The sequence below is a fragment of the Bombyx mandarina genome, chromosome 16 (genome assembly GCF_030267445.1).
Source record: "Bombyx mandarina strain Sakado chromosome 16, ASM3026744v2".
Lineage (NCBI taxonomy): Eukaryota > Metazoa > Arthropoda > Insecta > Lepidoptera > Bombycidae > Bombyx > Bombyx mandarina.
The window spans coordinates 8858052-8885951 of NC_143222.1; the positions used below are offsets into that span (position 1 = coordinate 8858052).

Consider the following 27900-nt stretch of genomic DNA (forward strand, 5'->3'; position numbering starts at 1 on the left):
CTGATGTTCGTGAGCTATGATTGCCCTATATCAGGCTCAATAGGTAAACTGTGTGCTCACCGCTTGTTTTAATTATGTCCATTATCAATGTGAATGATGTGTACCTCTAAGGCTATGTGTTATAATAGTACTTACTAGTAAACAGTTATCGCATCCTTCCGTTGGATATGCGTGATTGTTTAATGGCAGAAGTTATATCAATATAATCCTTACAAAAATCTACCGCCATTACATAAAATAAAATGTTAAAGATGTGAAATTAAAGATGTTAGTAACATATCAATAGATACCTCTGTCTACTAACGCAGAATATCTGACCTACTATCTTGTATTTGTAGACAGTTCAGTAGGTCGATTTCAAGGTGTCTGTTGCCACATATGGGTATTTTCATATAAAAAACAAACAACATTTCATCCTAGTTCTTTATTTATTAAATTAAGACAATGTTAAATTAAATTAATTTATGTTTTGTCGATGCAGTCTATACAGATGTGATATCGATACTCGAATACCACAAAGAAGTATGCCTCATGGCTTACATTAATTATTTAATTAGTCGGCGCAGCGTTTCAGACATTTTGTATATTATCATTCATAATAATGTAGTATGTACATTAATCATACAAATTCTGTGAAATAACTGTCCTAATCCAACCAAGATACTGAGCTGTGTCAGTGAAAACTATATATTCGTTAAGATTGCAAGAATTGTCTCCGTTTTGTGGACGTAATGAAAGCGAGACAACTCCTCGAAGACGCCATCTTCCTCCATCTAATATATAAAGTCCACCGCCTGAGTCGCCGTTACAAGGCCCCGAACCTTTGCGATCACCTGAAGAAAAAAATGCAAATATATTGTGGAAAGAAATAATATCATATTTAAGTATTTTAATGTTGGGTGCCCGAATGGCATGAGACTCTCGGGTTGTCAGTTCCCGGTATCGACCAGGGACGCGTGTTTGCCGCTTGAGAGTCTGGCGCAAATATTAAGTGTATAATCTATGGTCTGGCACGCACTACTAGGGGGTGCCGTTGTAGGTACTTATTAACTCCATGGCGGTGCCATAGATACGCGGCCGCGGGTAGTGCTGGGTGGGTCGTTGTGGCACGGACCTGAGTCACATCCCCTTTGTCTACTGTTGCCCCGCGAAACGGAACGCTGCGTTACAGTATACTATTGTTTTAGTGTCTTTTTTTTTTCGTACCTGTCCTGATAGCCTTAAGAGGCTGTATCAGCGTTACCCTAGCGTGTAGGTGAGCTCTCGGGGCTCAAACCAGAGCTATTGCTAACACTGGCCCTAGCAAGAGCAATGCTTCGCAAAACCTACCACCGGATCGGAAACGCGACCCACTGAGAAGATCCGGCGAGAAACTCAGCGGGCGACTTAGTGTCAGTACAATTAAAATGCACAATTAACAGTAATAACTACAGGTGAAGGTTTTATATCTGAATTTCTAAAACAAAAAAAAATGATAGGATACCTAAGTTAATGTCATTAGTCATCGAACAGATTCATTTTTTGTTGGTGTGTCATGAAAATAATGAACTAGCCATTCAAAGAATCAGGCACATCTTTTTTACCGATAGCTTTAGGAACCAATGAATTTGTACATTGCAAATAACCGACCGCAAACAACAAGTTCTTGTATCAGATACGACTTAGGGTAAAACCCACATTTGGGAAAGTTGGATATGCCTTACTACCGGAATTGATCATTTAATTTATCCATGTTAAAAAACCCTCGGAAAGTCCCGTTAATAATTTGAAATACACCTAAGTCGTTCATTCTTTCAAATTAATAAAAAAGCCCTGGTATGGTGAATGCTTACGGTATCTATTATTATTAAAACAAAAACACTCCATTAATGAAAAAAACGTTTGGAATTGTTAGACAATATTAATAAAACCGTCAAATGGATAGAAGTTGTGGAACGAAAAAAAAAAACAACTTGGCGATTAATTCGTTGGTGAACAAAAAACGTAACGTTTTGTTTGTTTTTGTTACCTATTTTAAAAAGGAAGAGGAAAATGCAGCTGCCATTGAAACGTGAGCCCACGCTACAACATTACATACATATATATTTTTTAATTGATGATTGATTGACGAATTTGATCGTGTAAAGTTATTGGCGGATGGAGCCCATAGACAATAGAATGTGGATGCTTCTGCCCATATCTAAACAAAGAGTTCAAAACATCTCAAGGAGGTTAAAATGAGAAGTAAACAGTACGACAGACTATTATGCAGGCTCCAAACTCCTACTAGAGACAATTCACCTTTTATAGATTGCTTCAGCACGAGCTGATTCGATTTATGACAAGGTCGCATTACGCTAATTATACACAAGATTGAAAAACTTCAAGAGTTACCAACTTAAAAATTTCGAGAATATCGTGGTATCTAAATCCACTATCTTACAAAACGCCCTACCACAGTAAATAATAATAATAGTTTATGAGTATAATCGATAATAGAAAACATCTAAACAAATGTATTACTCTCTTTTTTTTGTTTTTAATATTAATTGTCTGAAGCCACCGTGGTCTAAAAGGATACCTACATGCCGGGTGCATCCGTATCGATCTCACATATTTACGAATGACTTCTACGATGAAGGAATCGCATCGTGCAATAAAAATCTAACTCGCAAAAATTTTATTTTGCGTAATCACTGATGGTAAGGCGTCTTGTGAGTCCTCACGGGTAGATAGGTACCGTCACCCTGTCCGTTTTTGTCATTAAGCTGTAATGAGGTTCGATTTGATGGATGGAGCAGCCCTTGTACAGTATGCTTAGTGCGAGTTTCTTAACGTTCTCGATAGCGTAAAAGTTAAGCCATTTTTGTATGCAATCGGAACAGCGCCCCTAGCGGCAAACGTACGCAAACGATCCCATTCCATACAAATATGAGCTAACTTTTACGCTATCGAGAACGTTAAAATACTTGCACTAAGCAAACAATAAAGTCGAGTCTTGGCACGCAAATCTCAAGGTGGGAGGGGCCACTTAGATTGTTAGATTGTCCACCCATCTAACAACAACAAAAATCTTACCTGCGCACAGAGTATTGGAAGAGGTAAGTTTGTGGAATTCCGGTTTACTCGCTCTGCATGCTGCTGTGCTGACTATTGGTATCCGAACCATTCGCGGCTCTCCTTGACCGCTCGGTCCTAGTTCACTGCTGCCCCAACCGGCGACCTAAGCGTGGGATGTGCAAATAAACTTTACATACATATTACTAGCATTTTAGTGGTAGGTAATTGTTTTTCTCGAAACTACTGTTGAATGCCAAAAGACAGCTTAAAAAAAAAGATTTGTGATGTCGTGGGACAACGGATAGGAACGAAGTTCCTTATTATAAAGATATTAATTTTAAGTTCTATTCGATACCTCGAAAATAAAGAAAATAAAACTGGAGGTTTCGCAACAACCCACGGTCATTCGGTAACGTGCGAACTTATTGTGGTACATTTCATTCACGGTTGTTTGCAAGAGTTAGTGTATTGCGCAAACGAACGCTCTGAGATCGTGGTCAATGAACGATAAAAAATGTTATTTTTTGTACGTTATTACAAAATTAAGTCGTACACTGTGTGCATTACTAATAAAAATCTTACGTTACGGACGTTTTTTCCCGGTTAGGGTACCCCTCCGCATCGTCCCATAAGGAACTTCATTCCAAAACATAAAATAGTAGTACCTACATGCATTCTCGTAATATGAAGCTCTCGTCACATCTGTTAAGTTAAAAAAATGATTTTTCTGGGGCAGATAAAAAGCGGTTTTATCCGTATTTACATTGCAATATTTTTTTTATGTGATTAGCTTCAAATATTACAATAAAAAAATCGCGGGATTAAATATAAATTAATAGCATGATATTATAACAGTTTTGCATATCTAGGCCGGTGCTCTAAGCAATAATTTAGGTACACATATTCCTATATCACTCATTTTCGTGAAGTCACAAAGAAAGACAAAAATCGATCCGAAATTACGTATCCCAACTTTTGTTGACACTGATAATGTTTTCTCATAATGAAAAATTTAAAGAAACTCAAACAAGCTTTACAAATTTATAATTTTGTATGACTGACCCAAATTCCATTTAGACTTATTCACCTTCAACAAACAATTTAAGAAAATGTTTTTGTAATGAACGGTCAAAGTTGGTCTGGTCGTTTTTTAATATTCTTTTATTAGCTTGATATATGTTCGTTATATACGTATGTTTGTTGGTATTCAAATTCAAAATTAAAAATCAAAATCATTTATTTCAACTTAGATGTCAGCATAACACACTAAACTTGTTGAATGTCAAAATATAAATAACAATGTTAACTCTACCACCGGTTCCAAAAAAAGCCACAGTCCTGAGAAGAACCGGCGAAACAAACTCAGCGGGCTTTTTTTTTGTTTTTTCTCAATTTTTTTTTTATATTATGTTAAAATATTTACAATAAACGAAAAAACAAGTCAAAAAATACAATTAAAAAAAATAATAATAATGAAAAATGAAAAGGCCAGGAGCGGACGCCTCATTCGTATATCGCCATATCGTGACGAAATCATTAATATCCATTACAATTGACTTCAAGACGTTCGATTAATTTGAAAACATCCACACGCATCAATTACTGACGACAATACAATAACTTTATACATTCTCTCTATTAGCCTGATCAGTATTAACAGAAGCCAAAATATGAAATTAATAGTTAGTTCGGCTGGCTATTTAAGGGTGCTTATTTGGTTTTTAACCATTATGTAGGTAGTACTTGTATATATTTTTAAATCGGCAGCTCAGATTCGGGGATTCCCATATGAGTCACTACCGTTAACCACGCAACTGTACATGTTGTAGCTTTAGTTCAAACATCTTAAGTTTTTTTTTTTATTGCCCTTGTAGACAGATGAGCATACGGGCCACCTGATGGTGAGTGGTTACCGTCGTCCATGGACTTCAGCAATGCCAGGGGCAGAGTCAAGCCGCTGCCTACCGCAAAGTGCAGAATATTCTTATAAAATAACCACGACGCTGATCATACCATAAGGGTCACGTTGTTCGAGTTTTTCTGTAAGAACGGTCATCATCATCATCATCAACCCACAGATCTCCGCTGCTGGACACAGACTTAGGTTTCGTCACAATTACCGGTCTTGCGCAGATTCCCGGGACCTTTATCAAGTTGTAAATTCACCTCGTGTGAGGTCTACCCACGCTGTGTTTTCCGGTACGCAATGGCCAATCGAGAATATTCTGGCCGCAGCGACGATCTTCTCTTGCCACACCAAACCAACCTCATAAATAAAAAAAATCCTACCCACAGCTAATAGAGCTAAAATAAAAGATACTCACCACACCGGAAGCACCGACTATACGACTTAAATCAGCATTGCCGTTCCACAGACAAGCCGGTCTGATGTATGTACTGAACTCAACTTTCCTGTCAAAGGTAACGACTAGTACGTCATCTGAAAAACAATACAGAAAAAATATTCTCATAACAGTGTGGTAGGTATTAAATTTACTTGTTTGTTATAGCACGTTTTATGATGCCGCTATCCGTGAATTAGGTTCGAAGCTTCAATTGTTTGTTGAATGATGATGATATTAGTTTATCCCTAATGAGAAAGGCAAAGGACTTTAGTCTACACAGCCAGGTCTTGTTCTTGGTAATAATTGGAGAATTTTGTTTATTGAATGTATACAACTGTCTATAATATGACAGCTCTAACATTGAAACTGGATTTTTTTTGAAAAATACTGAGTATATTATCTATAATGAGTAGTTTGCCACAGACATAGTTAGGAGGTACGCACTCGTGCCACAACGAGTAGAAATCAGTTAGCAGTAGGCCGCGCTTCTGGCAATGGTGATGTCCATGAGCCATGATGACCATTCGCCATTAGGCCATATACATTTAAGGGAGTCGGAAATAAGAAGACAAATAGTTTATTGCTGTTTTTGGATTAACCTCATCATTAGTTATCATGTTTTAATTAATGATCAGTGATTTCTAGATAAGGCTAGAAGATATGTCAATTAAGATAGTCTGAGCATACTGGATGTTACAGCTCTTACATTGTTCGCTAACGCTCATGAGAAAGACAATCTTTCAGGATTAGTACAGGGATATATACCACATCAGGGTTTAAAGACTAGCAAGCTTTTCGGCTCAACTTAGGCGAATAATAAATACCTAATCAAACTTAAGAAACCGACTTGACTTATCAAAATTAAAAATAAAAAATTCAAGCCCCTTTATAATATAAAACACCTTTTAAATTACGTTATTACAATTCGAATTCTTACTTTCAAGAGTAGATGCATTGTAACTTTTATGTATTTCCGCAGCCACCAACGTTCTCGTAACGCTGACGTCATCTCCCCAATCTTCCAAATTGTAAACGCCCACTTTTACAACAATATCCTTGAGCGTCGATATTTTGTTCTTCTGATGCATGCAATGGGCAGCTGAAAATTATTAATTCACATCATAAACTTGTTTTAATTGTCAATAAATATCTCTTTAACGTTTAAAAATGAATTTTGTCATCCAGAGAACTATCAGCTCGTATTCTCGGCAACGCTTTGCCGCGACTCTATTTCTTTCTATCTTTATTTCTTCTGACTTTCTATTTATTTATTTATTTATTTATTTATACTTATTGTACCCAAAAAAGAAAATACAATAAAAACAGATTTAAAAGAATGTCTAAATACAAGGTACAAAGGCGAGTTTAACTCATTCATGAGTTTTCTTCCAGCAAGAGAGAGCCATTAGCAGAGAGAAATACGATGTATAAGAGGGGATAAGTGTACAATATAAAAGGTATTGAAGCATGACTGTTAAACTAAGGTTTAAAAAAAATACACAACCATTATGACACAAATAAATGTGTAATATATCTAATATAAAATGAAAAATACATATAAATAAATATATATAAAACAATAACTTATATACACAATTAAAGTGACAGGAAATGTTTCTACATTTGATTCTTAAAAACGACTTAATTTTCTACTTAATTTTCTCGTCACTAGTTCGGTCAATTTATTTATTTATTTTTTTCGTTTGAAGGCAGAATAACGTACGCAATGCCAGGAGTACAGCGAAGTGCCTGTCGCTGAAGATTTATTTGCAATTTCATTCGAAGTCGTACAATTTATAGCATCCAAGAAACAATCTTGAAGAAAGTTCATTCTAGAGTCGGATGCTACGTTGCGGTTCTGTTGCGATGCAAATTCAAAATCATTTATTTCAACTTAGATGTCAGTATGACACACTTGTTGAATGTCAAAATATAAATAACAATGTTAACTCTACCACCGGTTCCAAAAAAAGCCACAGTCCTGAGAAGAACCGGCGAAACAAACTCAGCGGGCTTTTTTTTTGTTTGCGACGTTGAAAGAAGAATTAAAACCATTATGCCCAATATCATATTTATGTTTAACATACCCGTGACGACGTGACGATCAGATACCAAAGTCCCAGCACAGATAAAAGTTAAGCTTCCTTCTTTCCTTCTGTAGACGGCCACGAGCCACGGCCAGTCACCTCTCTCGTAGGACTGGCCGTTGTAAATCAATGGTACTCTTTCGTTTCCACCTGCTATTACACCGCATTCGACTGCCGTGGAGCCTGAGTTAACAACGGGCAACCGTGAAGGTGTGGACCTAAAAAACAATAATTGTTCGCTTTAAGTAGCATGTTAATCTATACTAATATATAAACAGTGGTTTTTACGGATGTTCCGTTACAACCACTGAACCATGCATCCGATTTACTTGAAACTTGGTATCCATGTCGATAATACATGTACATAGATCGGCTAATATGTATATGAGTGTTGGACTCCCTACACCAGTTGCAGGGGCGTTAATGATGAAAATCTTTGTAGGGGTGACAAATAATAATGTTAATTTTAAATGCCCAGCGAAGCGGACGGGTACCTACAGCTAGTACGATATAAAACGGTGACAACAAACAGATGAGTTATACATTTTTTTTTTATTTTACAATTAACAAACATATTGGTTGAACAAAACGCAGTTCGAAGGTTACTGCCGTAATTATGTTTTCCTTAAAATTCGAAAGACTTATAATATGGCGTAATAAAATAACCAACCAACCTACTGACCAACTTATGACATTCTCACAACAAATCCTAATAAGTTTCATCGAAACGCGAATCAATAGATTTAAACAATATTTTAATTGCATAATTTGAAAGAGATCTTTATTTAGACACCGAAGGCTGAAGGTCAATTAACTAAGGATAAACTTTTAAAAAACTAGCTTAGAAACGCAGGAAGATATGTTATGAAACCGAATCATTATTATTTATTTAATACATATATCAAAATGATGCTTATCCGAAGTGCGAACCGTTGCAACTCATATATGTACGAGTATAAGCAAAAAATGTATTTAAGTTTAGGGTCTTGTAAAATTACAACATTGAGTCAAAATGTTGTTGAAGACTCAAAGCTCAACTGACTCCAATGACATAATCTAAACGAAGCCTATATTATATATACCAAATTATTTTTTTCCTACCTAATCTGATAGCCTTGAGAGGCTATATCAGCGTAACCTTAACTAATAGGTGAGCTCACGGGGCTCAAACCTGACGACATTGCTAACACGAACCCTAGCAAAAGCCGTGCTTGGCAGAATCTGCCACCGGATCGGAAACGCGACCCACTGAGAAGATCCGGCCAGAAACTCAGTGGGCTGTGTCTGTGAGTTAATTAACTCGCCGAGCCCTTCGTTGCCAGCGACGGGTTCGACGAGAACGATGACCGGTACTTGAGGTACCTAAAAGCACCGTTAGTGGTTCGGGAGGATCCGAGATGACGTGTTTTGGGCGACGTCGACTGCTTTCCATTCTGTCCGCAGGATCGGGAATGACGTATACCAACAGTGACGCTAACGGCAATACAGCCGAGCAGTGAATAAATAAATACATTATGACCAAGACCCTGTAAGATAAACACATTCCTGATTTTAATAGTAAGCTCTCAACTATTATTGATTCGAACGTTGTGTAGTGGGATACGGTGGATATTCTCGAGTACGATAAACTTAGTCATAAAACTTAGTTAATATTCCTTTAAATTGAACTTCACAGGGCATATGCCATAGGGAACATATTATTTTCGTATTTGTTGTAGTCATTTCAATAAGTCTTAGATAAGTTAATACGCGTCCCCTTTGTGTATTAACTTACAAATTTTATTAAAATACTGTAAGTTTTATAAACAATAATTATTATTTAATTCAATATTAATCACTGATTTATTTCCTACATAATCCGTGTTATTATTTTATATTTATGTTCAATATTTTTGTTATAAGATCCGCTTACAAAACGATTAATTAAATTCCTAACATCAAGATTATTGAATTAACTTACTGCGGATAATAGGTAATTAAAAATCGCGAGCTCTGTTTCGAAATAAAAAAATTATAAAAACTAATGTTATTTTGGGTTTTTTATTAATTTTATTGGAAGGATTTTCTAATTATTTATAATATTATAACTGAAGTTTGAAATTCATAAAAATGCTCTTTAATAGTAACCCGAACTGAAAAGCACTACACAATATTTGTTTAAGGTAATTCTGGTCACGATTTTAGGTCAACGTTATAAAAAAAAAGTATTGTCATCCATCTTCCTTTGATGCGTGTATAATTTTTTACGTAAATCGGACGCGTAGAAGCTTATGAAAATAAAATTCAAAGATTTCGTTTTATACATAACAGATAAATACAACTCAGAGCTATTAAAAGCTTGTATTGTGCTCTTTTTCTGTAACGTAATTCTTAATTACTTTACGCGAATTACTAAATTTTCATTATTTCTGTAATCCAACAATTTAATGCCAATCCTTAAGGAAAATGGCGTACCTATTCTGCGTCCATACCTATAATGTAAGCTCCCTTTTTTAATTATTATTAATTTAGGTTGACCCTAACCCTGCGTATTTCAATAAAATAATACAATTGGATCTTTGATCTAGTTTCTTAAGGTAGCTCGTGGCATTGACGTTGTCTTATATGTGGCTCGGTCGAAGAAGACAATATAACGGGAAATCTTCGCGAATGATCACACCTGAATGTGAATAATGTTTAGACATTATTCATTCATTTATTTATTACACTTCATTGGCGGACGTAATGCCTAAGGCAATTCTCTACCAGTCAACCGAACTGATGCGATGACAGACGTATAGGTTAGCGCGGGTTGATCGATTGTCAGCGTAATCTAATAAAGAAAAGTCTTACGGTATTATTTGTGGATCCGGTTGCGCCTGTATCGGTACTGGGGCTGGTTGCGGCTGTGGTTGTGGTTGCGGTTGCGGTTGTGGTAGAGGTTGTGGTTGTGGCGGAGTTTGGGGTTGGAAAATGATTTGTGGCTGCGTCTGCTGTTGCTGTGGAACGTTCGATTGCTGGATAGCCGGCTTGGAAGGGCTCGAGAAAGACATTTGTGTTTGGGGTCTCGTTACTGGCGAAGTAGGTTCGCTGTGGTAATACGTGTAGTAGTCATTTACGGGTTGGGCGTTGGGTTGTTCCACGGGCGGCTTTTCCATGTATTCCTGATGTATATTATTTACGGAATCGTGTACTTTGTTATTGTCTGCAATCAAATATTTTTATAATCGTTTTCCACTAAAATAGAAATTGTTAGTATAGTCAGTAAGGCCAACTAATACTTAATCATAAATCAAATAACGGCTGCCCGGAGTGTGTGTGTTTGTCCTTCTTTCAGACTAAGCACTCAAAACTTAGCAAGAAATTGAGGTTTTTTTTTTAATTATAGTATTAGGTCAGGAGAATGACATAAACCTTTTATCTCGAAAAAACACATCATTTCCACGGGAAACCGTGTTTTATTAACTTAACTAAATTCTTGATTTCGTCCTTCTTTCACACCCAAAGAAAGCAATGGCTTGAGCAATTGAGCAATCAAAGCAATTAAGCGTAATCCATCAAACGGATTCAATCTTCGGAAAGTTATTTTTAAAACAGGCGCAGCCGCGGGTAGAAATTAATGTCTTATGATTTCGAGATTCATATCATAAGACACTAACTAACTTCTGCTATGTACGCCCTACATGATATGAAGTCGGAAATTAGATTTATTTTACTGCTTATGTGGGTGGATGAGTTCACGGTCCAGCTGGTGTTAAGTGGTTACCGGAGCACCTAAACATCAACGACGTAAATGCCGCCATCTACCAATACCATGAGACATGAGTCATAAATGATATGAGACATGAGTTGAAGTCTCACTTTTACAGTACAACAACCACCCCCCACCCCTCCCCCATTCAAATTGAACTATTTTGTTGTTACTGTTTCACGGCAGAAATAGGCAGGATGGTGGTAGGTACCTACCCGTACGGGCATAGATAATACATGCCGGCTCACAAGACGCTCTACTAGTAAGCAAATTGCATCTTTCTTTTGCCTCGCAAAGAGGTTTGAAGCAAATAAGATTTATTATGTACGTTAAGAAACTTGTTTATTACTTGTTTAGATTGAAATATCATTTGAGACTACATATCTCCGACAAAAGCAACGCTTTTTATATATTTTCATTATGTGTTGTATTAAATACTTACTTGTACTCCAAGTAACTTTATTATCGATGTCATTGAAAGTGAACAATTGACCATTATTGCCGTAGTTCCCTACTAGTTGTAGGGCGGGATCTTGAGCTGGCTGGATGTTCAATTGGTTGTAAATATTCGATGACGTAGATTTTATGTACAGCACGTGGCTGAGGGTGATCGTTGTGATGTAAACATTCGGCCTTGGAGTCTCTGCAACGTTTTGTTTAATGCTAATCTGTGTAAAACATAGACTTTAACACAAAATTTTTGGACTTTTTGGCGGGAACGCGAGGAGTGAATTTGTGTGATTTATTTTATTTTGTCTATTTAGTGTTTCTTCAGGTTAAAATGTGTAATAACGGTGGTTTATTGACTGTTTAATATCTGTGAATGTGCACACATGTGGGAAAATGAAACAAAGCCGTTGGACGTAACTTCTCGGGATCCTCCAAAAAATCCACTGAAAAAATCTTGGTAAATGACCACCATTTTACTGAGACCATATTTCATCTCATATCATATCATCTCATCTCATTTCATTTAATTTCATCCCAGTTTATTTTTTTTAAATATAAATATATACTAACAATCACGCCACGTTTAATTGGTCCCGTGATAAGTTCGTAAAGAACTTGTGTTACAGGTACCAGATAACGGAAATAAATGTAAGATTTTTATTATACACATACATATATTTTAATATACATCCATAACCCTGGAAAAGACATTTATATTTATCATACAAATATCTTCCGTTGGCGGGATTCGAACCCGCAACCCCCTTGTGTAGTGACCATGTCACTTACCACTACACCAGACGGCCGTTAAATAATTATTAATTAATTAATGTCTCAAATTAATTATCTTCATTTCATTTCACTCTATAAAATCATATTTCATAAAAATAAGAATATAAATTAAAATAAGACATACTTAATTACCAGGTCATAAAATCCCATTAAAAAAAAACTTAATTTTTAAAGTACAATTGAGATTATGTTTTTCTAATGAAACGAGTCTTTGCTTCGGTAAATTGTTTTTTTTTTCGCTCTAATATCAACATGTTTTAGTACGCGAATAGTTAAATTAGTTAAATAAATCAATCAGCCCGGGGAATATACGCGGAGAAGTAGGGTAAATTTTATTTTGATACTGAATTCTCTAGTGACGCAGCTTAGTTTGTGCGCTTCTACAGTTGACAGCGAATCGATCGAAATTTGATACTACAGTAACAATAACATATTACGTTATCTAAGAGCGTAAATCTAAAGTATTCGAATTATCTCTCAATTTTACTACATCACTACAAAACGGTAGACAGCAGCTTGGCTCTGCCCCTGGCATTGCTGAAGTCCATGGACAACGGTAACCAATCACCATCAGGAGGGCCGTATGCTCGTCTGCCTACAATGGCAATAAAAATAATAATTAAAAAAAACTGTGGAGATACCTCACGAATTATTTAGTTAATACCTCTCAGGAAAGGTTATTTTAATTCCGAATCGCCTCCTTTCCTGTTACTTCCTCATGACTAAGAATCGTCAACACATTGGGTCAATGTACTCCGTCTTTTGCTCACATTGGCACGCTTAAACGCTCGGGGAGCCAAATTAGGGACGACTTCTTTGACGGCGTCAATCTATGTATGTACTTATTATTATCCGGTACACGTGTGTCAATTAATTGTGGTTTTTATGTTTTTCTAGCGTATACGGGTGGAGCGTTTATCTGAATTTATATGCCGCCACCCAACATGACACGTGAGGTCTAAATTTCAATTATACGGTATAGCGGCTATCTCAATCTTCGAACTGGAACGCACTAGCCTTTTATTCTCTTCTCTTTTTCTCCACCTTATCCCACTATGTGGGGTCGGCACAGCTAATTTTTCTCTTCCATTCTCTTCTATCAGCCGTCATCTCAACACTCACTCCTCTCTCTCTCATATCGTCATTCACACACTCCATCCATGTCTTCTTCGGTCGACCTCTTCCCCCTCTACCTTGCACTACCATTTCCATACATCTCCTAGTCACATGCATCTTCTCTCTATGCATCACATGTCCATACCACGCTAACCGTCTGCTCCTTAATTTGTTGTTTACCGGGGCCACTTTCAAACTTCCTCTGATATACTCATTCTTTATCTTATCCATTCTTGTCACTCCACACATCCATCTCAACATTCGCATCTCTGCCGCATGCACTCCTCTTTCATGCTTAACTTTCGTCGCCCAACACTCAGATCCATACAGCACGACAGGTCTAATGATCGTTTTGTAAATTTTACCCTTGAGCTGAAGGGGCATTCTACGATCGCATGCTGTTGCAGAGACCTGTCGCCATTTCATTAATAATAATAATATAATAACTGGGAACAAATCAAGCTAATCATCCGTGATCCGGCCCTAATTTAGGATTTTCTGTATAATGGGGACCAGACGCTGATAAACATAGTCATATATATCTAAATATATACATAAGCACCCAGACAAAGAACAAACAAAAATGTTCATCACACAATGTTAGGCCGATGTGGGAATCGACCCCATCACCGAGTCAATCTAATTATTAAGCCATGTAATGCATTAAGCGTTGTTGTACCAAGAAAGTCATTCGTTTTTTTTTTTTTATATTTTTATTTATAACTTCATATACTAGAAAGTATAAAGGCGGACTTAATGCCATAGGCATTCTCTAAGTCTACCTTACTACCTACAGTCTACCTTAGGGGAGTGCAGAGATGAACCTTGGTAGGTGTAGTGTGAAGGTGATATTACTTAAACATATTATTATGTGTATATATAAGATACATAATTTTTATAGATAAAAATACTTGTACTTAAATAAATACATATACATAAATATATACATATACATATAAAAACACATCTTTTAGGCCAGTGTGTTTTGTGCATATTTTTTAGCTTCTCGATCGCGTAAATACTCCTTCCTTCTTCGAATTCTTCTCGCGCCCCCCCCTAGCGGAAAATGTAGGGAAGCTACGAAGAAGGACGGTTTTTACAAAACTTACCTCCTTGCCCATAGCAGAGCACATTTCCGTTAACAACGAGTTCCGTTAGTCTCGGCAATGGGGATGTAACCGGAAAATGCACCCTATACACCAGCGGGTCGCCTTTGTTAAAGTTCTGTAGTGCACGATTTTCCCCGATGGGCTCTATTCGTCCTACGTAATTCTGTAAAAATGGCAAAGCTTGAATTTCTTGAGCTTGAAGCACCACTCATTTAACTTATCGTGTCCGAAATATTCAACACAAGTGTAAGGATCTATGCAATCCAGCGTCTCTATTCTTTCCTTGCCTTCCTGATCATTGGAGAAATTAAATTAAGACATGACCTAAAGGTCTTAGTTACTAGGTCATAAAATACCCCAAAAAAAAAAGATCATTGGAGGGATGTTCTGAATGAACAAGTGAGTATGAATTGGATGCGGGATGCGAAGGACAGTACATTAATCGAACTATATATGCCAATAACCTGTAGTTGGGATATTAGTTGGTTATAAATAGACAATTAGTCCAGTTGATGAATCTTATTGAAGATGAAGTTGTTGTTGTTATGTTGGTATTTTTACTATACGCAAAGGATTTCTGGTGTACTAATAGGTTGCTACATATCATCATGGTATGGTAAAGAGCTCACAAGTCGTTTCAATTTTTTTTTATCACTTTTTTTATTATATTCTAATTTAAATAATAGTTTCGAACATTCTAAAAAATAAAAATCGGCAGGCTCCGAGTGTTACTGTTTCTTAACATGGCAACATTAAAATGATCACGGACGAAAAGTTGTAGATGACTATTAACATTTTTTAAGTGTTAGTTGTACCCTTAATGAGATTTTAGGCGGTAAAAAAATGAAAATCTTGCCGGATACCTACCTTTTTTTTTTTTTTTTTTTTAACGCTGGGGAATCCATTTACGGATACCCGGTCGAGAGGGGTAATAGACCGGGTTATGTCGGACTCCGGCGCCTCCAGAGAAGAAGAGGGAGAAGAGGAAGACCAAAGTCCTCCTCTTCTTCCAATTCCTACCTGGAGACTACGCCTTGAGAAAGGCGCGCGAGGCGCTGCGCGGCGTCTACCACGCAGGACCCGCCCCGCAAAACCGACTACCGACTAAACCCCATCGAGCTCCACCACTCCGACTCCACGAAACCTACGGTACCGCACAATGCGCGCCGCAGGCTCGCCGTCGCCGGTACCCATCCTGACAATAGGACGGGATCCAATCCCCGGGAAGATCCCGCAGGACGTCGTCTCAGGAGACACCGTGAGTGGCGCATAGGAGCCACCTTGCGCCGCCTCACCACGGAACCGACAGCAGAGCACCGGGCGCCCCCGCACCCAGTACCCAACAGTCCCTACGGGAGATTAACGGGAGCATCGTGCCCGCGTCGCCCACCCCGCCTTCTTCGCTGAGGAGCCGAAGATGGATTCCACTCCCTTTCGCGCTCCTCAGCCTCGCGGAAGGCCATGACCAGGTCGCAAAATCTGGCCATGGCCTCCCACGAACTCTCGTCCTCTAGCATGCGGGCAATGACAGCCCGCAAGGAGAGGTCCCTCCCCAGCACCGCGATGAGATCTCGCCGCGGGTGCTCCCAACGCGGGCACGCTTCGAGTGCGTGCTGAGCGTCATCATCCGGATGCCCGCACTGGTGACAACCCGGATGTGGCTCTCTCCTGCAAACCCTCCACAGGTACCTCCCGAAGCAGCCATGCCCCGAGAGGACCTGCGTAAGGCGGAAGGAGAGCACGCCGTGTCGCCGATCTGACCATGTCTCCAGCACGGGCACCAGGGCCTCGAGAGTGCGCCGGCGGGTGGCTGAGGTTTGATGAAGTTCCTCCAGCAACCGCTCCCTCCATTTAGCGTACGCCAGATGACGCGCAGCACGCCTCCACCGACTGACAGCCGACAGGCCGGGTATCCGTCCCCGACCCAGGGACTGTGTCCTGCGCCGGTATACCGTAGCCAATACCTCGGCCTCGAGATCCCAAGGAAGGGAACCAGCGAGGGCGCAGGCGACCTCTCGGGAGATCGTACGGTACCCCCTGATGACCCTCACCGCGAGCGCCCGCTGAGCTCGGAGCAGCAGCGCCGCATTGCGTGCGGAGAGTGTGGGCGACCACACGGGAGCGCCATACAAGGCCATACTGCGCACGACCCCCAGGTACAGGCGTCGGACACCGACGCTGCAACCACCAACGTTGGGCAGAAGACGGACTAACGCACCTGCCATGCCCAGTAGCCTCGGAATCAACTCACCAAAATGGTGGTCGAAGCGCCATCGACTGTCCAGCACGATGCCCAAATATTTGAGCTTCGGCTGGACAGCGATCGATACTCCACCGACTATGAGCGTCGCGCCCGGAGGGGGTCCTCTCCGAACCGGGTGAAAGCATACGGCCTCAGACTTGTGGAGGGCCACCTCAAGGCCTAGTCTCCGAATGCGGCTAACGACGGTGGAGACCGCCGCCGTTGCAAGGATCGCTGCGGTCCTGTAGTCAGCTCCGCGAGCCGTCACCAACGTGTCGTCGGCATAGCACACCACGTCGACGCCACGCAGGCCAGCACCGCGGAGGACCCAGTCGAAACCGATGTCCCACAGGAGTGGTCCCAATACCGACCCCTGTGGGACCCCGCACGACACCGTTTTTCGTCCCCATCCTCTTCTCTCGGGGAAAATCACGCTCCGCCCTGAGAGGTAGTCCTCTATCAGGGTGCGGAGACTATTGGGGATGCGGTGAAACCGAAGTGATTCCACGATCGTGCTCCAGGGGATCGTGTTGAAGGCGTTGGCGATGTCAATCGACACAGCCAACAACACGCCCCCCTCGGAGCACGCACAATCGGAGAGATGGCGGACACGCAAGACCGCGTCCACGGTCGAGCGACCCCTCCGGAAACCGTATTGGTTAGGAGCCAAATCAGGCCCAACGTTTTCCAGGTGCTGGACAAGGCGATTAGCGATGACGCGCTCGAAGAGCTTACCGGCCTCGTCCAGCACGACGATTGGGCGGTACCCGTTCGGTTCGTCACGTGGCCGACCCTCCTTAGGAATAAGGACGAGCCGACCAGTCCTCCATGGCTCTGGGAACCTGCCCTCACGGAGGCACCGGCTGAACAGCCTTCGGAGAGCAGGCCCCAAACCATCGCCCGTCAAGGCGAGCGCCCACGCTCGGGACGAGATCCCATCGGGACCGGGAGCCGTGCGCTTCGCCCGCATCCTCTGCACAGCCGATTCAAACTCCGCCTGCGAAACGTCCGCAGGCTCCCCGCCATCAGCAACCCGCATCGTCGTCATCACAGGGGGGACGAAGGCCGTCCCGGTAAAATCCGGAAACAGACCCCCGACTACCCGCTGCAATGTCTCCGGCGGCAGGGTGCTGGTTGCGGGGGGGGCCCAAGGGCGGAGCACATTGCGCGCCAGCCTGTAGGGCCGCCCCCACGGATCACAGTCGAGCGAAGTTAGTAGGTCGTTCCAAGCAGCCTCCTTCGCCTCCCCGATAGCCACGCGCAGGGCCCTTATGGCCATCCTGTACACCTCGTACAGTCGGTCCTCCTCATCGGGGTCCCGGTGCGTTCTTCGACGTCGATACCGTTGGTATGCGCGACGACTGACGTCGCACAACCGGCGCTGGCTAGCGATCTCCTCAGTCCACCAGTGGACTCTGCGTTTAGGAGCGAGAGCTCTAATGCGAGGCATAGCGGCGTCGCACACCCGCGACATCGCCTCGCGCAGATGCTCCACCCCCTCGCACACGTCCGCTGGCTCACCAAGCGAGTCAAGACGCCATGCCTGGACTACAGCCGCCTCACACAACCTCTCGACGTTGAGGCGCTTCTGGGCCCAACGAGGACCCCCCGCGCCGCCACCGCCGAGCAAGGAAGAGCCCTGGATAGACTCCGCCGGAGGCACTGCGACACCGAAACGAATGTAGCGGTGGTCGGAGAGCGTCTCCTCGCCGACCATCACGGCCCAACCGCGTACGCGATTCGCCACGTCGGGCGTGGCAAATGTAACGTCAACCACGGACCCGCCCAAACGTCGCACGCACGTGAGTTCTGCGCCACGATTGACGACGAGAAGACCGCTTCCGACCAGCCACTCCTCCACCGCCCTACCTCTGGGGCACGTCCTCGAGGATCCCCAAGCCAATGACTTGGCGTTAAGGTCCCCGAGAACGAGTATCCGTTGGGAGTGCGACCTCCCAACGACGCGGCTGAGCTCGCTGAGAAAAACCTCAAACTCGGCGAGCGTCCTGTTTGGGGAGAAGTACACTCCCAATATGAATACCTCGGCCCAGAGGACAGCAACAAAGCCGCAACCTCTCTCGACAACGTCGAACCTGGGCGGAGCACCTACACAACAACGTCGGATGATAGCCACTCGGCCCTCCAAATCGGCTGCCCAATCGGGGCTCGAAGGAACCCGATACGGCTCGGCGACCACCGCAAGATGGGTCAACCCCTCTGCCATGCTCTGGAACAAAAGGTCCTGAGCTCTGGCAGAGTGATTGAGATTCCCCTGCAGGAATCGAAGGACACCTGTCATAACAGGGCGTCATTCGATGTCTCCATAGCCGTACCGGGCTGCCTCCGCGCATTCTCAAGCGCAGCGGAAGCTCCTCTTCTAGGTCTCGGTCTCGGGGACTTGGCACAAGCCTTGCTCCCGGAGACGTGATCCGCCGGTCTGCCGGCAGAGGCACATACAGCACAGTGTGGCGCCAGAGAGCAGCCGGACGCTACGTGGCCGGTCTGGCCGCACCGGTAACAATCACGGCTGCGGTCGACCGACGACGGACATCGAGCGCTCACGTGCCCTAGCTCATGGCATCGGAAGCACTGTAGCTTCTTAGCCTCTAGTAGATGAGCGCGGAGCACGCTCCAACCGACCCTCAATTTCGGTACGGCGAGGACCTTCGTCGCGGCAGCGACGGGCAACCGAACCAACACCTGACCCATCCCACTTGGGCCAGACTTGATCTCTCCGATCTTCACCGCTTCAAGAGTGCATTCGCCAATCCGGGCGAGCTCAGCGGCTACTTCCTCCGGCGTCAAGGAGTCATCCAGCCCGCTGATGCGGATGGCTGCAGTCGTCACTGGCCGGGTCACGATGACCCCCTCCGCGGACAGAACCTCACGAAGCTTTTGGGTGCCGGATACCTACCTACCTTTCACGATTCTTAGAAACTTGTCTGGGGTGACGCATACGAAACGCGAGGTTAAAGTTATCAAAATTATAATAATCATTTTTTTATTACACACTAGCGACCCGCCCTCGCTTCGCTTCGGAAACATTAAAACACACATGAAACAAAAAAAAAAAAAAAAAAAAAAAATTAAAAAAAGTAGCCTATGTTCATCAGGGACAATGTCGGCTTCTAATAAAAACATTTTCCCAATTTCATATTTTTTCCAATCTCTATTTTATTACACGATTTTATTTATTCTTTTGAAGTCATATGAAGTCATGCGGTGAACACACGGGTTTAAAAACAATTTAAAAGAAATACCTATTATTTTTAAACACATCATTTCAAAATGGATATAAGTACGTTGTGTTATTATAAAATTTTGTACGCAGTTATAAGTATACATATACGTGTATATATATTTAGGCATACGACATAGAGGACGATAGAAAAAAGAAGTAAACAAAAATATTAGCAGTTAGATACCAGATTTCCAATAAATTACAATAATGAAAATTCGGTATTATCTTATTATTATTACCTTAGAACTTATATCTCAAGGTGGGAGGCGCATTTACGTTGTAGATGTCCATGGGCTCCAGTAACCACTTAACACCAGCTGGGCTGTGAGCTTGTCCACCCATCTAAGCAATAAATAAAATAAAAACATAAATTAAATTTTCGTTTCCGAGTATCGCGAAGGCGGTATTAAAGTAAAAAACAAAAACTTGTTCGCATTGAAGACTCTACGTACAATGGATAGAATGCTTGGAATGTGTTCGAATTAATTTTATTAATATATATATTTTTTTTTAAGAAATCCTAAGAAGGAAAATTATCTTTGTAAAATAAAAAAACGTGATAAAAATTTACGATTTACGTTGAATCGTTTCTCAATTCACGTGCTACATAATAACGTGTTTAGAATATTTTAATAGAGCAATGTAAAAACGTCGTAGTTTGTTGAATGTAAATACGAAACGGACATTATGATTTTTAACCGACTTCAAAAAAGGAGGAGGTTCTCAATTCGACTGTAGGTTTTTTCTATGTTTGTTATCTCAACTTTTGACTGGGTGAATCGATTTTGATGATTAGTTTTTTATTAGAAAGCTGACGCTTCCCGTGTGGTCCGATTTCAATTTAGTCCAGTTCTGATTATGTTGTCCATGAGAAAACCATATAAGTCTTAAATTTGCATTAAGTACGTGCGCGATAAATAGATGAATAACTCAATAACTCAATATCACGCCAACCGATTTTGATGGTTATTGTTTTTAGTGTATATTAATTTGGTTTGGAATATCTTTTTTTTTCTATTTGTAGTTTGTTTTTGTTAAAGCATGTCTATTTATAATTATTCTCGAGTCGCAGACACGATTTTCGGGCTTAATATTTTTAACTCCTTTTAAAAATATCAAAGCTTCCAATACTTTGCTCATACTGTGTAGGGTACACCGATAAAAAATAAAAACAAATGCAAAACATTAAATACAGAAAGTTCGTCAGTAAAGTCAGTAAAGTCAGTCTTATCGCTAAGAATGATATTTTATAAACCACCAGGATAAGAAGCATCTTACGCAAAATAAGAACAAATGCAAAAAAAATAACACAAATGCTTTCTTTTCAAAATAGTCAGGTGGATAAGAAGCAAGAATTATTTGAACTAATATCAATAGTGTTTATTCAAGAAACAAAGCACATGGTATCGACTATTACGGACTAGCTTTAGGAAGTCAAGTCGTGTCAAGACAAGTGCCCCTATATTTGTGGGGTGCTAAAAACTATTATTCTTCTATAGCACAACAGCAATTCATACAAGCTGTATCGAGTTCTATTAATGAAATTTAACGAATGTGTAACCTATAACATGCTATCCGTCAAAAAAATTAACTAGACGCAAAAAAATAAAATTGCACAAACCGGACCTTAACTGTTGGGAAGTCCCTACGTGAGGCTGCGTTTGTTGCTTGCATAGCTGTCTGCATAGACAATTTAGTATGGAGACTTTTTCCTTTTACCAACCGACAATTCGACCAAGAGAATTTGACAAGTCCGTAGACATGCGTATTTTAGAAAACTAGTGGTCCCGCAGTAGTCGAAATTCGACTTTTAATCAATTGAAATTTTATGTTTAAACATTATTATGGTTCTATTGTCAAATACTATTATAGGTACTTATATAATATAATCACAGATTTGGCCAAAACTACATTATACATAAATAATAATAAAGACAAACAATATTCATCTATTCTATTCAATTTGACCACAGACTTTAAACACTAACCACACACTAACAAAAATTTGACAATTGACAATAAACAAAGAGTATATTTATATGTTTTTTTTTTTTTTTATTTTTTTTTTATTGCCTTTGTAGGCAGACGGGCATACGGCCCACCTGATGGTGAGTGGTTACCGTCGCCCAAGGACTTCAGCAATGCCAGGGGCAGAGCCAAGCCGCTGCCTACCGCTTAATACTCTCCACAAGCCTCGTTTGAAGAAGGACATGTCATAGCGCTCGGGAAACACCGTGGAGGGGAGCTCATTCCATAGCCGGATGGTACGTGGCAAAAAAGATCTCTGGAAACGCACTGTGGATGATCGCAGTGGCTCCAGGTAGTATGGATGAACTCTACTCCGGTGGCGGGCGGTGCGATGGTAAAAACGAGATGCTGGTATCATCTCGAACAATTCCTCAGAGCACTCCCCATGGAACATACGGTACAAAATACAGAGGGAACCGAAGTCCCTCCGCAGACCCAGAGGCTCCAAACGATCCGAGAGAATGGGATTATCGACAATCCGAGCGGCCCTCCTCTGTATGGAGTCAAATGGAAGAAGCTGGTATTTGGGAGCCCCAGCCCAGAGATGGGAGCAGTACTCCATGCGAGGCCGGACTTGTGCTTTATAAAGCAAAAGTCTTTGTCCAGGCGTGAAGTACCGCTTCGCTCTGTTGAGGACTCCCAGCATTTTGGACGCCAACTTGGCTTTGCCTTCCAAATGACTCCGAAACTGGACATCGCTCGAAATGTCGACCCCAAGTATCCCGATACTCTCGGAAGGTTGCAGGGATACTCCTTGGAATTGCGGCGCCATGACAAAGGGGTCCTTCTTCGCAGTGAACGCGCAAACTTGTGTCTTTATCGGGTTGAATTGAACCAAGTTCAATTCACCCCATTCGGAGACTCGCCCCAGAGAGTTCTCCACTTCAGACACAAGTTTTGATCGTCTCTCTTGCACCACGCTCCGAGAGAGACTCTGATGGCCGATATATCGCGCATCTCCCGTGCTGTCATCCGCATAGCAATGCATGCCATCAATAGACAGCATGTCATTGATATACAGGATGAAAAGCGTGGGGGAGAGCACCGAGCCTTGTGGAACGCCAGCGTTAATGGTCATGGTATCAGAACAGTCACCGTCTACAACGACCGTGATGCTCCGCCCATCCAAAAAGCTAGCGATCCACTTGCAGAGACCCTCGGGGATTCCGTAAGATGGTAATTTCGATAGAAGTGCCCTATGCCAGACCCTGTCGAAGGCCTTCGCGATATCAAGGCTCACAGCAAGAGCCTCGCCCTTGCTCTCCAAGGCTTCAGCCCACCTGTGAGTAAGGTATACAAGAAGATCGCCAGCTGAGCGACCGTGACGGAAACCGTACTGTCGGTCACTGATCAGCTGGCGATCCTCCAGATACTTCAGGAGTTGTATATTAATTATTCGCTCCATCACCTTGGAAAGCAAGGAAGTTATCGCGATAGGCCTATAGCTCGATGGGTCCGACCGGTCACCCTTCTTGGGGATAGGGTGGACGTGGGCAGTCTTCCATGAAGACGGAACCCTGTTAGTGCAATAAGAGAGGCGATACAAACGCGTTAGCGCAGGCGTCAGCTCAGGGGCGCACGTTTTCAGAACCACTGCAGGGATGCCGTCTGGCCCGCTCGACTTATGGACGTCCAGGAGTCGGAGTTCCCGCCTGACTGCACACTGTGTAAAGCAGATCTCCGGCAGGGAACTATCACACCGGAGGATGGTCGGTGGTGTGGCACCCCCGTCGTCTACAGTCGAGTTCGAGGCGAAGAGTTTGACCAGAAGGTCAGCCTTCTCTTTCGCACTATGGGCCAGACTGTCATCGGACTTGCGTAGTGGTGGGAGACTAGACCTGCAAAAGTTACCTTCTGCAGCTTTGGCGAGCGACCAAAAAGCACGGCTCCCAGAGGGATAGGTCTTCAGTCGCTCGCCAATTCTAGCAACGTGCTCCGATTTCGCCCTGGCAATAACCTTCTTGTAGGACCTGGAAGCGGCGTTATATTTCCGCCTTTCCCCTGAGATGTTAGGATCCCGACGTCTTCTGGCATTATCCCATGCCACGTATGCGGACCGCTTGAGGTGTGCAGCATCCCTGCTGGCATTATTATACCAGGGTCTGCTGCGACCCCCAACGGGCACTTCAGAGGAGGGAATAAACAATTCCATCCCCTGGAGCACCACGTCTTTAAGACGGTCCGCACAGACGTCAGGATCAGCAGAGGAAAAGCAGAACCGCCCCCATGGGTAGGATGCGTAAAATTCACGCAATCCATCCCAATCTGCTGACATATACCGCCAAACTCTTCGATACCCGGTCGTCGTTCGACGATCAGGACGAGAGAGTGGTACGGCAGCACGAATAAGGCAGTGATCAGACGATCCAAGCGGAGCGTCGACCACCACACTGTATCCGGCCGGATCTGTGGTCAGCAGAAGGTCCAACAAAGAAGGCTCGTGCCCCTCGATATCTGGGACACGGGTGGGCTGTGTCACCAGCTGGGAGAAGCCGTAGGCCAAGGCGAAATCGTAGGCAGTCCGATGTATATGTGTTGTGTCAAATAAATGGCAGTGTGTGTAATGTTTTCTTTATTGATTTATTGTATCTTTTATGCATTATTTTAAAATATTAGCATTGTGCACTTCTTCTCTATATTCTCTATAAGTGTTGAAAATTTCATACTCCTCCGTCCGCGCAATTTTCGTAAAAAGGGATACGGATTGCGGTAGGCAGCGGCTTGGCTCTGCCCCTGGCATTGCTGAAGTCCATGGGCGACGGTAACCACTCACCATCAGGTGGGCCGTATGCTCGTCTGCCTACAAGGGCAATAAAAAAAAATACAAAGTTTTTGCTTCACGTATTAATATATAGATTATGTAAGTAAATAGCGGTATTTTACCAACCACAATAAAGACATTGTTACCGTTTGATCTCGCATTTTTTTTTTCGAACAATTTACAGTTTTGGTATAGTCAAGGATGACGATTAAAACACGCGAGAATAACCCTTCAAATACTGGTATTTATTCATAAATGTGTTTGTCAATTTTTTTTTTATTACTAAGATGGGTGGACGAGCACACAGCCCACCTGGTGCTAAGTGGTTACTGGAGCCCATAGACATCTACAACGTAAATGCGCCACCCACCTTGAGACATAAGTTTTAAGGTCTCAGGTATAGTTACAACGGCTGCCCCATCCTTCAAACCGAAACGCATTACTGCTTCACGGCAGAAATAAGCAGGGTGGTGGTACCTACCCGCGCGGACTCACAAGAGGTCCTACCACCAGTAATCTTATTAGAAATATGCCTATAATTAATTTGTAAAATTGCTTCAAAATTATCTTCTATACAAATCTTTCAATAAAACGAATCTTAATTCACATTGTCAATGTAGATTCAATTGACTCAGAAAGTACCTACACAAACATCATTTCAGTTTGGAAAAGGAATTTGGAGAACGGGTCTTTCCTGTTAAATTTGTCATCGTCGAATTTGTCATCCCTTTAACGTTAAATATACCGAACTAATTTATTGACAATAAATACGATTAATATTATATACTAGCGACCCGCCCTCGCTTCGCTTCGGAAACATTAAATTTTATTATTAATAGCCGAGTCTCGCGACGTTAGCCGCGGTTATTGTCGTACCGCGAGGGACGCCGCGGGGCAAAGCTAGTCTAAAAAAAGTAGCCTAAGTTACTCCTTATTACATCAACGACCTATCAGTGAAACAAAATCGGTCCAGCCGTTCCAGAGATTAGCCGGAACAAACAAACAGACAGACAGACAGACAAAAATTGTAAAAAATGTTATTTTGGTGTATGTACCGTAAATATATTCATGTGCATGTAGTAAAAAGCGGTTATTTCAATATTACAAATAGACACTTCAATTTTATTTATATGTATAAATATACATACATGGGTAATTTCGGGGAGTTAATTTAAGATAAAATAATTATAAAGGTTCCTTGCGTAATCGATTATTATTTTAAACTGCTTATTATGGTATTAAATATACCTAATATTTGTATCTATTTAATCGTTCGAAAGGCCTTCCCGAAATCGACAAAGGAATTGTAGTTCTCAATACATATATCTATTTAATAAATCATTTAATAATCATTTAGTCATCTATTTAATAATTTAATAAATTTAATAAATCTATTTTGATTTACTGCTGTGCGAATACCGCATGAGCACGATGACCTCGTTCGTCAAATCATGTGTCTTCGAGTTACATTGAATGCTGCCCAATCCCTACACGTAACTTTATATTGTCGTCTTGTCAAAAATTACGGTAAATTGCCTATCGTAAAGTTTTTATGGTAGGCTTCTATCATTGCCGAAGTCCATGGGCGACGGTAACCACTCACCATCCGGTGGGTCGTATACTTATCTGCCTACAAGGGCAATAAAAAACAGACACACACACACACACACACACACTCTCTTTCTTTGTCATTCGCGTGCACCCTATATTCTGAATTTACGAATATTTTACAGTTTTTGCGTATTACTTCCAAAAAAATTTCAGTTACATCACAGTTTTTACAAGTATACAGTTTTTTAATTACGCGTATAGGTATGTACGTGCCTAATATATGAAAATAACAGAAGGAAATACTTCGAAAAAGCATCGTAAGTACCTATTACATGTGTACCGAATCTTAAACGAACGATGACTTGAATTTCTCTTTCCTGTTGCTTTGAAATGAGAATTTACGTAAGCATTTTCGTAATAAAATTTGCAAAAATTTTGTAATACCATCATCGGACTTAATAAAATCGTAAAAAAAAATATGTTGAAACCAAACAAGTTTTTACATGCAAAGTTGTTTTTAAGCAATTACATACATACTACTGTTTTTACGTATACTTACGTACGGAGATCGTCTATCGTTAATTATGTACGTAGGTTTCGTTAAAAAATTGTTAGCTACAAAGCTTGTACCAAATGCATTTTAATTTTTTTTAAATATATGTATCTGTATCCATAGAATAGCACCGATGGAAAAATAATTTGTTGAAAATCACATTATAAGGGGAAAATAACAAAAGGGACAAGGGATAAGATAGACAAAGACAGATATGGAAACCGTTGGCTCTTACAAGTTGGACTTCGTTATTGGCATATTGAAACAAGAGAAATATTGTAAAATGGTTGTAATACTAATAAATTAAAATTAATTTTGATAAAGCAAAAGCTATTTTAAATCAAATGATTGTGGCTTTTGACAGAGCCGCTAAACAATAGACTCTATATTATAACGACTTTGTGGTCATTGTGTTCGTATAAGGTATCACTCAATATTTGTCGAGGAAAAATATGTAATCACAAAAACTAAATTGATCAAATCGATTATTTTATTTAAAAGCCTTAAAGATTTTGACGTTATCAATTGATACTGCTATATAGAATTAAAAAAAAAACGGTACACTCACAGAAAAAAGTTTTGTTGCTACTGTAAAATTTATCCTCAGGCTAACCGAAGACACAGGTCCGGTCGATTTTAACCGTATCACTCCATAAATATTAGAACCGTCACTTTGATAGTCAAATATACCGGGACACGGCGACTGTACATATTGCCCATTAACTAACATAAAAACTTTAATAAAAAACACAAAACACGAACGTTTGATTTTTTTCATTTTCGAAATCACTTTTTCATTTTTTATTTAATCTATCCGGCGTGCTATCATGGCCCCGTGCGCCTAATGACTAGCTCC

The 27900-nt window shown here is 41.4% G+C and overlaps 1 protein-coding gene across 2 annotated transcripts; it reads right to left on the bottom strand.

Moving 5' to 3' along the window:
* Positions 1–409: 409 nt before the first annotated feature.
* Positions 410–27900, bottom strand: LOC114247743 (serine protease gd). Of its 2 annotated transcripts, none has more exons than XM_028180770.2 (9): positions 27613–27900; positions 14669–14831; positions 11644–11844; positions 10304–10655; positions 7472–7689; positions 6322–6483; positions 5364–5479; positions 3058–3202; positions 410–833 (listed from the first exon to the last, which is right to left on the bottom strand). In XM_028180770.2, exons 1-9 carry the CDS (start codon positions 27820–27822, stop codon positions 616–618), a joined length of 1785 nt encoding a protein of 594 aa, XP_028036571.2. In that variant the 5' UTR covers positions 27823–27900; the 3' UTR covers positions 410–615. The 2 variants fall into 2 exon arrangements, with proteins under 2 accessions (XP_028036571.2, XP_089590182.1); XM_089734056.1 differs by lacking the exon at positions 27613–27900 and adding an exon at positions 21778–21855.

What these genes read in the sequence shown, in the direction of transcription:
- LOC114247743 (XM_028180770.2), bottom strand. Translation starts at nt 27,822, where the DNA reads ATGAAAAAAATCAAACGTTCGTGTTTTGTGTTTTTTATTAAAGTTTTT. An exon ending in GCTCTGCTATGGGCAAGGAG is followed by an intron (nt 11,845 to 14,668) that starts GTAAGTTTTGTA and finishes AAAACGTTGCAG; the next exon opens with AGACTCCAAGGCCGAATGTT. An exon ending in TTCCAATACTCTGTGCGCAG is followed by an intron (nt 834 to 3,057) that starts GTAAGATTTTTG and finishes TTTTTTCTTCAG; the next exon opens with GTGATCGCAAAGGTTCGGGG.